This window comes from Oncorhynchus kisutch, linkage group LG14 (assembly GCF_002021735.2).
Source record: "Oncorhynchus kisutch isolate 150728-3 linkage group LG14, Okis_V2, whole genome shotgun sequence".
NCBI lineage: Eukaryota > Metazoa > Chordata > Actinopteri > Salmoniformes > Salmonidae > Oncorhynchus > Oncorhynchus kisutch.
This window is the reverse complement of record NC_034187.2, coordinates 11,644,070-11,656,155: the sequence shown is the minus strand read 5'-3', so window position 1 is coordinate 11,656,155 and position 12,086 is coordinate 11,644,070. Positions and strand designations below refer to the sequence as shown.

General features: G+C 46.8%; 1 protein-coding gene across 1 annotated transcript; it reads right to left on the bottom strand.

Moving 5' to 3' along the window:
- Positions 1-4,527: 4,527 nt before the first annotated feature.
- Positions 4,528-11,895, bottom strand: LOC109904294 (vacuolar protein 8). The gene is made up of 13 exons (XM_020501544.2): positions 11,420-11,895; positions 10,574-10,693; positions 10,388-10,507; positions 9,722-9,844; positions 9,270-9,352; positions 8,927-9,052; positions 8,391-8,436; positions 8,144-8,277; positions 7,810-7,938; positions 7,327-7,441; positions 7,113-7,247; positions 5,019-5,144; positions 4,528-4,792 (listed from the first exon to the last, which is right to left on the bottom strand). Exons 1-13 carry the CDS (start codon positions 11,637-11,639, stop codon positions 4,671-4,673), a joined length of 1,599 nt encoding a protein of 532 aa, XP_020357133.2. The 5' UTR covers positions 11,640-11,895; the 3' UTR covers positions 4,528-4,670.
- Positions 11,896-12,086: the final 191 nt, after the last annotated feature.

Here is a 12,086-nt window from a genome sequence, read left to right as displayed (position 1 = left end):
ACATATGTTTTCTCATCAATCTACACACAATACCCCATAATGACAAAGCGAAAACAGGTTTGTATACATTTTTCTACATGTATTACATTTTTTTTTTAAAACATACCTTATTTACATAAGTATTCAGACCCTTGGCTATGAGAAGTTTTGAACCACCAAGCCTCTTCCTAGAGCTGGCCGCCCAGCAAAACTGAGCAATTGGGAAAAGGGCCTTGGTCAGTAAGGTGACCAAGAACCCGATGGTGACTCGAACAGAGTGCCTGAGTTCCTCTGTTAAAAATGGGAGAACCTTCCAAGAGGACAACCATCCTTGCAGTACTCCACCAATTAGGCCTTTATGGTAGAGTGGCCACTACTCAGTTAAAGGCACATGACAGCCTGCTTTGAGATTGCCAAAAGGCACTTAAAAACTCTCAGCCCATGAGAAACAAGATTCTCTGGGTCTGATGAAACCAAGATTCAACTCTTTGGCCTGAACGTCAAGCGTCACATCTGGAAGAAACCTGGCACCAACCCTACGGTGAAGCATGGTGGTGGCAGCATTATGCTGTGGGGATGTTATTCAGCTGCATGAACTAGGAGATTAGTCAGGATCGAGGGAAAGATGAACCGAGCGACACAGTACAGAGAGATCCTTGATGAAAACCTGTTCCAGAGCACTTAGGACCTCAGACTGGGGAGAAGGTTCAACTTCCAACAGGACAATGACCCTAAGCACACAGCCAAGACAACCAGGATTGGCTTCGAGACAAGTCTCTGAATGTCCTTGAGTGGCCCAGCCAGAGCCCGGACTTAAACCCGTTCGAACATCTCTGGAGACCTGAAAATAGCTGTGCAGCGACACTCCCCATCCAACCTGACAGAGCTTGAGAAGATCTGCAGAGAAGAATGGGAGAAACTCCCCAAATAAAGGTGTGGCAAGCTTGTATCGTCATACCCAAGAAGACTAGAGGCTGTAATCGCTGCCAAAGGTGCTTCAACAAAGTACTGAGTAAAGGGTCTGAATACTTATGTAAATGTAATATTTGTTATTTATTATTTCTGTATAAATGCCGCGTTCACGTGCTAGGAAACTCTGAAATGTTCGACTTGCTAACTGGTTGAAAGCGGCACGTGTATAACTACCACCATTTAGGAAGTCGGAAATGTAAAGTTTCCTAGTTCCGACTAGCACCTGAACGCCGCATTAAACATTTGTCAACTGTAAAAGCATTGAATCTGTATAAAAATGAAAATATAATAGACCTCTTTTCCCCCTGTTCACAAGTGCAATATGGATGTAAATGCTTAGAACACAACAGTGTGAAAATAAAACGCCTCAACATCATTAAAATTATAATCACGACACAGTAATCATTGTCAGGTTCAAAGGTAATGGCAAGTCAGTTCAAACAGCGATATGCATATCCCACATCTCAGTCCGTGTCCTGAAGAAGAGAGGTGTCGGTCCGTGTCCTGAAGCAGAGAGGTGTCGGTCCGTGTCCTGAAGCAGAGAGGTGTCCTGAAGCAGAGAGGTGTCGGTCCGTGTCCTGAAGCAGAGAGGTGTCGGTCCGTGTCCTGAACCAGAGAGGTGTCGGTCCGTGTCCTGAAGCAGAGAGGTGTCGGTCCGTGTCCTGAAGCAGAGAGGTGTCGGTCCGTGTCCTGAAGCAGAGAGGTGTCGGTCCGTGTCCTGAAGCAGAGAGGTGTCCTGAAGCAGAGAGGTGTCGGTCCGTGTCCTGAAGCAGAGAGGTGTCGGTCCGTGTCCTGAAGAAGAGAGGTGACAGTCCGTGTCCTGAAGAAGAGAGGTGTCAGTCCGTGTCCTGAAGCAGAGAGGTGTCGGTCCGTGTCCTGAAGCAGAGAGGTGTCGGTCCGTGTCCTGAAGCAGAGAGGTGTCAGTCCGTGTCCTGAGGCAGAGAGGTGTCAGTCCGTGTCCTGAGGCAGAGAGGTGTCGGTCCGTGTCCTGAAGCAGAGAGGTGTCGGTCCGTGTCCTGAAGCAGAGAGGTGTCGGTCCGTGTCCTGAAGCAGAGTGGTGTCGGTCCGTGTCCTGAAGCAGAGAGGTGTCGGTCCGTGTCCTGAAGCAGAGAGGTGTCGGTCCGTGTCCTGAAGCAGAGAGGTGTCGGTCCGTGTCCTGAAGCAGAGAGGTGTCAGTCCGTGTCCTGAAGCAGAGAGGTGTCGGTCCGTGTCCTGAAGAAGAGAGGTGTCAGTCCGTGTCCTGAGGCAGAGAGGTGTCAGTCCGTGTCCTGAAGCAGAGAGGTGTCGGTCCGTGTCCTGAAGCAGAGAGGTGTCGGTCCGTGTCCTGAAGCAGAGAGGTGTCGGTCCGTGTCCTGAAGCAGAGAGGTGTCGGTCCGTGTCCTGAAGCAGAGAGGTTTCGGTCCGTGTCCTGAAGCAGAGAGGTGTCGGTCCGTGTCCTGAAGCAGAGAGGTGTCAGTCCGTGTCCTGAAGCAGAGAGGTGTCAGTCCGTGTCCTGAAGCAGAGAGGTGTCGGTACGTGTCCTGAAGCAGAGAGGTGTCGGTCCGTGTCCTGAAGCAGAGAGGTGTCGGTCCGTGTCCTGAAGCAGAGAGGTGTCGGTCCGTGTCCTGAAGCAGAGAGGTGTCGGTCCGTGTCCTGAAGCAGAGAGGTGTCGGTCCGTGTCCTGAAGCAGAGAGGTGTCGGTCCGTGTCCTGAAGCAGAGAGGTGTCGGTCCGTGTCCTGAAGCAGAGAGGTGTCGGTCCGTGTCCTGAAGCAGAGAGGTGTCGGTCCGTGTCCTGAAGCAGAGAGGTGTCGGTCCGTGTCCTGAAGAAGAGAGGTGTCGGTCCGTGTCCTGAGGCAGAGAGGTGTCGGTCCGTGTCCTGAAGCAGAGAGGTGTCGGTCCGTGTCCTGAAGCAGAGAGGTGTCGGTCCGTGTCCTGAAGAAGAGAGGTGTCGGTCCGTGTCCTGAAGCAGAGAGGTGTCTGTCCGTGTCCTGAAGCAGAGAGGTGTCGGTCCGTGTCCTGAAGCAGAGAGGTGTCGGTCCGTGTCCTGAAGCAGAGAGGTGTCGGTCCGTGTCCTGAAGCAGAGGTGTCAGTCCGTGTCCTGAAGCAGAGAGGTGTCAGTCCGTGTCCTGAAGCAGAGAGGTGTCAGTCCGTGTCCTGAAGCAGAGAGGTGTCGGTCCGTGTCCTGAAGAAGAGAGGTGTCAGTCCGTGTCCTGAGGCAGAGAGGTGTCAGTCCGTGACCTGAAGCAGAGAGGTGTCGGTCCGTGTCCTGAAGCAGAGAGGTGTCGGTCCGTGTCCTGAAGCAGAGAGGTGTCGGTCCGTGTCCTGAAGCAGAGAGGTGTCGGTCCGTGTCCTGAAGCAGAGAGGTTTCGGTCCGTGTCCTGAAGCAGAGAGGTGTCGGTCCGTGTCCTGAAGCAGAGAGGTGTCAGTCCGTGTCCTGAAGCAGAGAGGTGTCAGTCCGTGTCCTGAAGCAGAGAGGTGTCGGTACGTGTCCTGAAGCAGAGAGGTGTCGGTCCGTGTCCTGAAGCAGAGAGGTGTCGGTCCGTGTCCTGAAGCAGAGAGGTGTCGGTCCGTGTCCTGAAGCAGAGAGGTGTCGGTCCGTGTCCTGAAGCAGAGAGGTGTCGGTCCGTGTCCTGAAGCAGAGAGGTGTCGGTCCGTGTCCTGAAGCAGAGAGGTGTCGGTCCGTGTCCTGAAGCAGAGAGGTGTCGGTCCGTGTCCTGAAGCAGAGAGGTGTCGGTCCGTGTCCTGAAGCAGAGAGGTGTCGGTCCGTGTCCTGAAGAAGAGAGGTGTCGGTCCGTGTCCTGAGGCAGAGAGGTGTCGGTCCGTGTCCTGAAGCAGAGAGGTGTCGGTCCGTGTCCTGAAGCAGAGAGGTGTCGGTCCGTGTCCTGAAGAAGAGAGGTGTCGGTCCGTGTCCTGAAGCAGAGAGGTGTCTGTCCGTGTCCTGAAGCAGAGAGGTGTCGGTCCGTGTCCTGAAGCAGAGAGGTGTCGGTCCGTGTCCTGAAGCAGAGAGGTGTCGGTCCGTGTCCTGAAGCAGAGAGGTGTCGGTCCGTGTCCTGAAGCAGAGAGGTGTCGGTCCGTGTCCTGAAGCAGAGAGGTGTCCTGAAGCAGAGAGGTGTCAGTCCGTGTCCTGAAGCAGAGAGGTGTCGGTCCGTGTCCTGAAGCAGAGAGGTGTCGGTCCGTGTCCTGAAGCAGAGAGGTGTCAGTCCGCGTCCTGAAGCAGAGAGGTGTCGGTCCGTGTCCTGAGGCAGAGAGGTGTCAGTCCGTGTCCTGAAGCAGAGAAGTGTCGGTCCGTGTCCTGAAGCAGAGAGGTGTCGGTCCGTGTCCTGAAGCAGAGAGGTGTCAGTCCGTGTCCTGAAGCAGAGAGGTGTCGGTCCGTGTCCTGAAGCAGAGAGGTGTCGGTCCGTGTCCTGAAGCAGAGAGGTGTCGGTCCGTGTCCTGAAGCAGAGAGGTGTCGGTCCGTGTCCTGAAGCAGAGGTGTCAGTCCGTGTCCTGAAGCAGAGAGGTGTCAGTCCGTGTCCTGAAGCAGAGAGGTGTCGGTCCGTGTCCTGAAGCAGAGAGGTGTCAGTCCGTGTCCTGAAGCAGAGAGGTGTCGGTCCGTGTCCTGAAGCAGAGAGGTGTCGGTCCGTGTCCTGAAGCAGAGAGGTGTCGGTCCGTGTCCTGAAGCAGAGAGGTGTCGGTCCGTGTCCTGAAGCAGAGAGGTGTCGGTCCGTGTCCTGAAGCAGAGAGCGCTCCAGTGGACAGGTCAGGAGGATGGAGGCATCTGAATCGCCTGCAGTAACTGCCTGGTCTGCTCCGTCTGTGCATGCACCCATTTTAGCTGCTTCTCCAGCACACTATCACTCATCAGCACTGAAAACTCTCCATCTGAAGAATAACATGACATAGCAGAGCAGAGCATTACATAGTATAACACAACAACAAGCCATTGACTATAACTGCATGTACCTGCCCTTATGTTAATGCACTTCAGTTTATGTTTCTCAGGATAACTGACTAGAAAGTAGTGTTATTGACATCAAGCACAGAAATGTGGTATTTTAGGCATAGACAGCATGACTGGTTAAAGTGTTGTTACAAAACCATGACCAACCTTTCTTCAGGTTGCATAGAGTAACAATACTCAGCTGTTGGAATCGCACTTCCTGGTTCTTGAGGTATATCAGGAGATATTCAGAGATGGCAGCGTAGTGTGGCGTCAGTAGTTGGATGACATGTGCTGTATGATATATGAGCAACAAGAAAAAAATGCATGTACAGATGTAGGATCTTAATTTGACCTACAGCACCAGTCAAAAGTTTAGACACGCCTACTCATTCAAGGGTTTTTCTTTATTTTTACATTGTAGAATAATAGTGAAGACAAAACTATGAAATAATACATATGGAATCATGTAGTAACCCCCCCCCAAAAAAGTGTTAAATCAAAATATATTTTATATTTGAGATTCTTCAAAGTAGCCACCCTTTGCCTTGATGACAGCTGTGCACACTCTAAGCATTCTCTCAACCAGCTTCATGAGGTAGTCATGAGGAATGCATTTCAATTAAGAGGTGTACCTTGTTAAAAGTTCATTTGCGGAATTTCTTTACTTCTTAATGCGTCTGAGCCAAACAGTTGTGTTGTGACAAGGTAGGGGGGTATACAAAAGATAGCCCTATTTAGTAAAATACCAAGTCCATATTATGGCAAGAACAGCTCAAATAAGTAAAGAGAAATTACTGACCATCATTACTTTAAGACATGAAGGTCAGTCAATGCAGAAGTTTTCAAGAACTTCTAAAGATTCCTCAAGTGCTGTCGCAAAAACCATCAAGCGCTATGATGAAACTGGCTCTCATGAGGACCGCCACAGGAAAGAAAGACCCAGAGCTACCTCTGCTGCAGAGGATGCGTTCAAATAAATGCTTCACAGAGTTCAAGTAACAGACATCTCAACATCAACTGTTCAGGGGAGACTGTGTGAATCAGGCCTTCACCGTCGAATTGCTGCAAAGAAACAACTACTAAAGGACACCAATAAGAAGAGACTTGCTTGGTCCAAGAAACACGAGCAATGGGCATTAGACAGGTGGAAACCTGTCCTTTGGTCTGATGAGTCCAAATTTGAGGTTTTTGGTTCCAACCGCCGTGTCTTTGTTAGATGCAGAGTAGGTGAACGGATGATCTCCGCATGTGTGGTTCCCACGGTGAAGCATGGAGGAGGACATGTGATGGTGCTTTGCTGGTGAGACTGTCAGTGATTTATTTAGAATTCAAGACACACTTAACCAGCATGGCTACCACAGCATTCTTCAGCGATACGCCATCCCATCCACTTTGCACTTAGTGGGACTATCATTTGTTTTTCAACAGGACAATGACCCAACACACCTCCAGGCTGTGTAAGGGCTATTTGAACAAGAAGGAGAGTGATGTAGTGCTGTATCAGATGACCTGGTCTCCACAATAAACCGACCTCAACCCAGTTGGGATGATTGGACCGCAGAGTGAAGGAAAAGCAGCCAACAAGTGTTCAGCATATGTGGGAACTTGTTCAAGACTGTTGGAAAAGCATTCCAGGTGAAGCTGGTTGAGAGAAGCAAGACAGAGCGAGAGAGACACAGAGTGAGAGACACAGAGCGAGAGAGCAAGAGAGAGAGTGTGCAAAGCTGTCATCAAGGCAAAGGGTGGCTACTTTGAAGAATTTCAAATATATTTTGATTTGTTTAACACTTTTTGGGTTACTACATGATTCCATATGTGTTATTTTATAGTTTTGATGTCTTCACTATTATTCTACAATGTAGGACATAGTAAAAAGAAAGAAAAACCCTTGAATGAGTAGGTGTGTCTAAACTTTTGTCTGGTACTGTATATTGTAAAAGCAAAGTAATCCTGCAGCAACAGGATTTGAACATTTAGTCCATAATGTTGCTTGATCGGTGGTTCGGCTTTTAGCTGGCCAAAAGTAGGCATCATGAAAAGTGCAATACTGTTAATATAACCATGTGTGGGTTTTCAGTGAATTTATGTACATCACAAAGCTCATCTGTATGAGCACACATGGGACAATCTTGCTGATACAGACAGTATAGCTTTTAAGATGAAATATATTTATTATTGCAAGTATTACACTATCAATCATGGTGCTAGTCACAGATCAAATAAAGGGACTAGACAACAAACAGAAAACATGCATTTTACCGTTCATCTTTAGTTTGCTGATGATGGAAGCAGACCTATAGGACAGCTCTAGATTGTCCATTTGTGCAGAGAACTTCACCAGACTTGAAACATGTTCATGAGTAATTTTTGTGGCCAAATGAGACTGAAGTAAGTCTGAAAAGGAAAGAGAAAAGTTGTAATAGAGGTGAGGTGACATAAATTAAACTGGTTTATGAATTGCTTTTATTCTCACCCCAGCTTGTCAGGTGATGTAAACAGGAAGTGACACACAGAACGGTCTCCTCTGAGGTCACACTGGACACAAGGGCCTTGAGAAGTCCCGTTACACACTCACTGTCCATAACAGCCTGTAGACAACACAAGTCTTGATCATCCCATGTCCACATGAATGTAAATGCATTTAAAATGGCTTCCAATAATCACTGCATTCATGTGACATCACCAGGTCAGTGTCTCTATATTCATCTTAAAGGACGATTCTTGGTTTGATAAAAGTTAACATGTGACTGAACATATAGATGGAAACCACATCTGCATTCCAATGTCCATATACTAATAGACCAATAAGAATGAAGGAATGTTATGGGCATGCGTTCTACGTAATATGGTAGTGTGGACATTGGAACAGCGCCTCATATTCTAGTGAGTGAATAAGTGAGCGACATGGCAACCATTATTACCTGCTGTCCCTGAGCGACATGGCAACCATTATTACCTGCTGTCCCTCGCTGGTGCTGCTGAGGTTGGTGATGGTAACAACACTGTGGTTGATGATGGAGCTGGATCTGTGACAGAGGAGCAGCTGCCCTATCACCTGTACCAGGCCCTCATTCACAAGGCCCTCCTAGAGGCAAACACAATGAATACGGATTGCTAACACCGGTACAAATAACATCGATTGTAATCACCACCATCATTATATAATAGATAGAATCCTGTCAGATATGTCAAACCTGAGATTCGAACCAACAACCCTCCAGATACTATGCCACCTCTCTAACCTTGAAGCTACAGCTGCACCCATCAACATCTAGTTTAAAAAATCTCACTCTATTGGGTTGGTGTGTGGCTAGCTCAGACAGTAGTGCTATAGCAGACTCAGTCAGAGGGGGAGTAGCGGAGCACAGCAGGGCCTTCAGAGGCAACACACAGTTCAGGTACATCAGCTGCTCCTGGGTCACAACTACAAAACAAAGCACAACACTGCATCCAATCCACAAGGATCTGTACAATCTGTGTTGAATATGTGCCTAAAATATTAACAGAGTGTGTTCTGTGGTTAAACGTTAGAATTACCATTCCCTGAAAGGATTTGGAGGCATCTGCAAGCTTGGGATGCATTCTAGAAATAAAATACAAACATTTGGCCTAAGATTGAGTAAGAAAACATTTCATGACAGAATACATTTCAGTGTGAAACTGTAACATCTGTTGGACATACTAGTAGATATTCATAGACTTCCAGGCATTGCATTAACTCCAGTTAGCATTGGCTGGCCAAACTACCTCTAACTTCCTTCATACTTGGCACAGAGACATAAAAATGGTATTCACGACGTCATCTGACTCTGTGTAAGTAGATACGGGGCCTGATTGCCAAACTACCTCTAACTTCCTTCATACTGGGCACAGAGACATAAAAATGGTATTCACGACGCCATCTGACTCTGTGTAAGTAGGTACGGGGCCTGATTGCCAAACTACCTATAACTTCCTTCATACTGGGCACAGAGACATAAAAATGGTATTCACGACGTCATCTGACTCTGTGTAAGTAGGTACGGGGCCTGATTGCCAAAATCTCCATGTATCCCTTTAAGACCAACCATTACCTTCTGCACTGATGAGGACATGAGTGTCAGCAGAGACTTCAACAAAAAACGGTCTCCAATGCCCAACATTTTGGGATGATGGCCCGGGATGGTGGCTATATTGCTCAGGGCAGAGCAGCTGTAGAACTAAAATACAGACAGAATATCAGTTCAGTTCAGAGCACAATAGAAGTTCAGGCTGAAGACCACTGGGACAAAATAAGCACACGCTTGGTCATCATGCTATAACCGTACTATTGTTTTAAACAAATAACCACAAAACAACTGCAGCACATAGTTACTTTGATGTGGTTTTAAAAACAGTAATATTTGGCTTGAGGGCAGGAGACAGTGGATGTTTTACCTGGACCTCATAGTTGGAGGACTGCAACAGAAGTGCCAGTACAGGAATGGCTCCTTCTTGACATAACACCCCCATCGTCCTCTCTAGAAAGAAGAGCAGCAATGAAGGCTAATGTAGTGCCAGATTAATGGAAAGGTAATAGAAGGCAGACAAAATAATGGTCAGATATGGAGACGTACAGTATGTCTAGGAATTAGTTAAGTTGGGACCACATTAATAAATCCATCCATCTATTCTTCATTGATCTCTATGGTTAAGTGACACGCATCACTTGTTTTGAAATGTCAGCAAACAATTAGGTCACAGCCAACGAATGTGTCATTTGAACTCCACCCACTGTGGTCATATCAATACAGCAACAACCCAGAATGTGGCAGCAACCTGAGATGTGTGCATAGTACAGGGTGTGCAGTGCATTATGTATTGGTGGACATAGTTCTGTGCAGACTTACCAGACTGTGTGAGGTTTAAAAGGGCCCAGACTGCATTCTGTTGGACTTGGGGATCATAAGACTTGGCTAAAACCAGTAGTGGAATCACACCTTCAGCTGACACGATAGCTTCCCGGTTTGAGTCTAAATAAATGTGAGGCAATAACAACAACAACAAAAAATACAGATTAAATGTCATGTCTAGTTTGGACAACAGAGTCATGTTGAGTTAGAATGGAAGGTTGAGTTAGAATAGAATGTTGGGTTAGAATACATGGAACACGACGTCCCACATGTGTCATGCCTTTCACCTTACATTAACCAGCAAGAATGAAGCCGTGTACATCTTTCAGCAGGGATATCATACATGTTGTGCTTAGCTTCTTATCTGAGAGTAAATCAGTTTGTGGGGAAAGCAAATGTAGAGAAACCTGATCCTATCGATTGTATAACAAGAAATTCATTGACAATAGCACCAGCACTTTGTTGCACTAATGTTGTAATGTGTATGTCGTCGTGTGTAGATGTTGTTATGTCTCAGCCAGCGATATCTAGTCCCTGGCTGGGGATCAATAAAGTGTGTATGTCGTTGTGTGTATTGGTGTTGTAATGTCTCAGCCAGTGACATCTAATTTTCCTCTGGGGATCAATAATGATCAAATCAAACGTAAACACTAGTCCACCAACCTGAGGAGGCCAGTGAGGCAATACATTGGCAGGAGTTACACTGGACAGTGGGGTCCCCAGACTGGAGCATCTCTAGCAGGGGCATCAGCATCCCTGTCTCAATCACCTGCTCCTTACTCACTAGAAGACAGTAGTACAGTGTTTAACCTTGAGACAGTGCGTGTGTATGTGTCTGTGTGTACATACCTTTGTTCTTCACTAGCAGATGAACCAGAGACAGAGTGGTGATCCTCTGAACCTCCATGTCATTAGAGAGCAGTAGGGCTGTGTATGGTTCCAGGAGAGCAACAGGTAGAGGATAATCCACTGCAACAAGACAGGAGGAGAGGAAATCATGTCACCAATCATGTTCCTGTATTTTCAACTACCTATAGAGAGTTATAGGCTGTACAGGATAGCTTTCTGCCTAGAGACCTATTGTCTGCCTCCACGTAACAGGGGGAATCCATTCTTATCTTCCTGCCCTCATGGAAAACATTTGGTCAGACATTTTCATAATACTGGTCACTTCTGTCACAAAGCATATCACTACAATAGAATAGATAAACTGATGGGAGACCTGTACTGCACAGCCACTACAAAACAGTATACTATTACAATGGGATAGAAATCTTTCTAATAACAATCTGTCTCAAATATTAACATGACACATTATGCTACTTAAAATTACTCTTAAACACAGTACACTGACTGAGGTGTGTTCAACTGACCTGTAATAAATGAATGCTGACTGGTGGAGGCTGCTAAGGGGAGGACGGCTCATAATAATGTCTGGAACAGAGCAAATGGAATGGCATCAAGCACATGGAAATCACGTGTCTGATATATTTTATACCATTCCACCTATTCTGCTCCAGCCATTACCACGAGCCGTCCTCCCTAATTAAAGTGCCACCAACCTCCTGTGATACTGACCCATGATTTCCAGATGCTCCTATGTATTTAATGCCTGGAGACAATACTGGGTTCATCAGTGTAAAACTTTGATTCGACTGGTGTGCGCGACTACACATCCATTTAGAATACCAATACCTGTGTCCAGGTGGTTCAGTAGTGTCCGAGCAGCCTGTCTCTCGTGCTGCTCTGAGATATAGGATGCAACAGTTGCTCTCTTCCTCCGCAGACAGCTACATCTTGACAGGTTCTTTATACACTCCGTTATCTTCTGTACAAGTTCAGACCGCAATCTCTTTACACAAGCAACGAAGTCCTTTAGCAGTTGTGCACACTTTTCACATATTCCGGTGGCCATCTCCAAAGCAAAGTGAAATCAACATTCATTCACTATAGTATAAAAATATATATTGTTAATATACGATGTATACAGGCTATATGTTACTTATTCGTTGAATTCCAGTAGCAGTGCTCAGGTGGTAGTTTCTTCACAAGCCGTGTATTTGCGTGTCTCTGCTGGAACAAAGAAAGATATGCACCTGCCTACCAGTGCCAAGGCATTACCTGTAAAGTGAATGGAGAGTTTAAGACGCCACGTGACAGTACTGTTCTCGCCCAGCGGACTGCGCGTTCCTTTGTTTCATTCTGAGCATGTATATACAACGAAATATGATTCAACATTCCTTAAAACACCACATTATGAATACATAAAAGATAAATGCATATACGTTTTGCTATTACTTCATTGCTATTCAAAAGTAGAGTTATGCAGAGTATATTCAGAAATGGGTAAAAATGGCTGATG

Excerpts from the sequence above, each read along its gene's own strand:
- LOC109904294 (XM_020501544.2), bottom strand. The coding sequence starts at position 11,639 with ATGGCCACCGGAATATGTGAAAAGTGTGCACAACTGCTAAAGGACTTC. Across the intron at positions 9,053-9,269 it reads CCTCCAACTATGAGGTCCAG|TTCTACAGCTGCTCTGCCCT; the intron begins GTAAAACATCCA and ends TCTGTATTTTAG. Across the intron at positions 8,437-8,926 it reads TGTCCTCATCAGTGCAGAAG|AATGCATCCCAAGCTTGCAG; the intron begins GTAATGGTTGGT and ends TTTTATTTCTAG.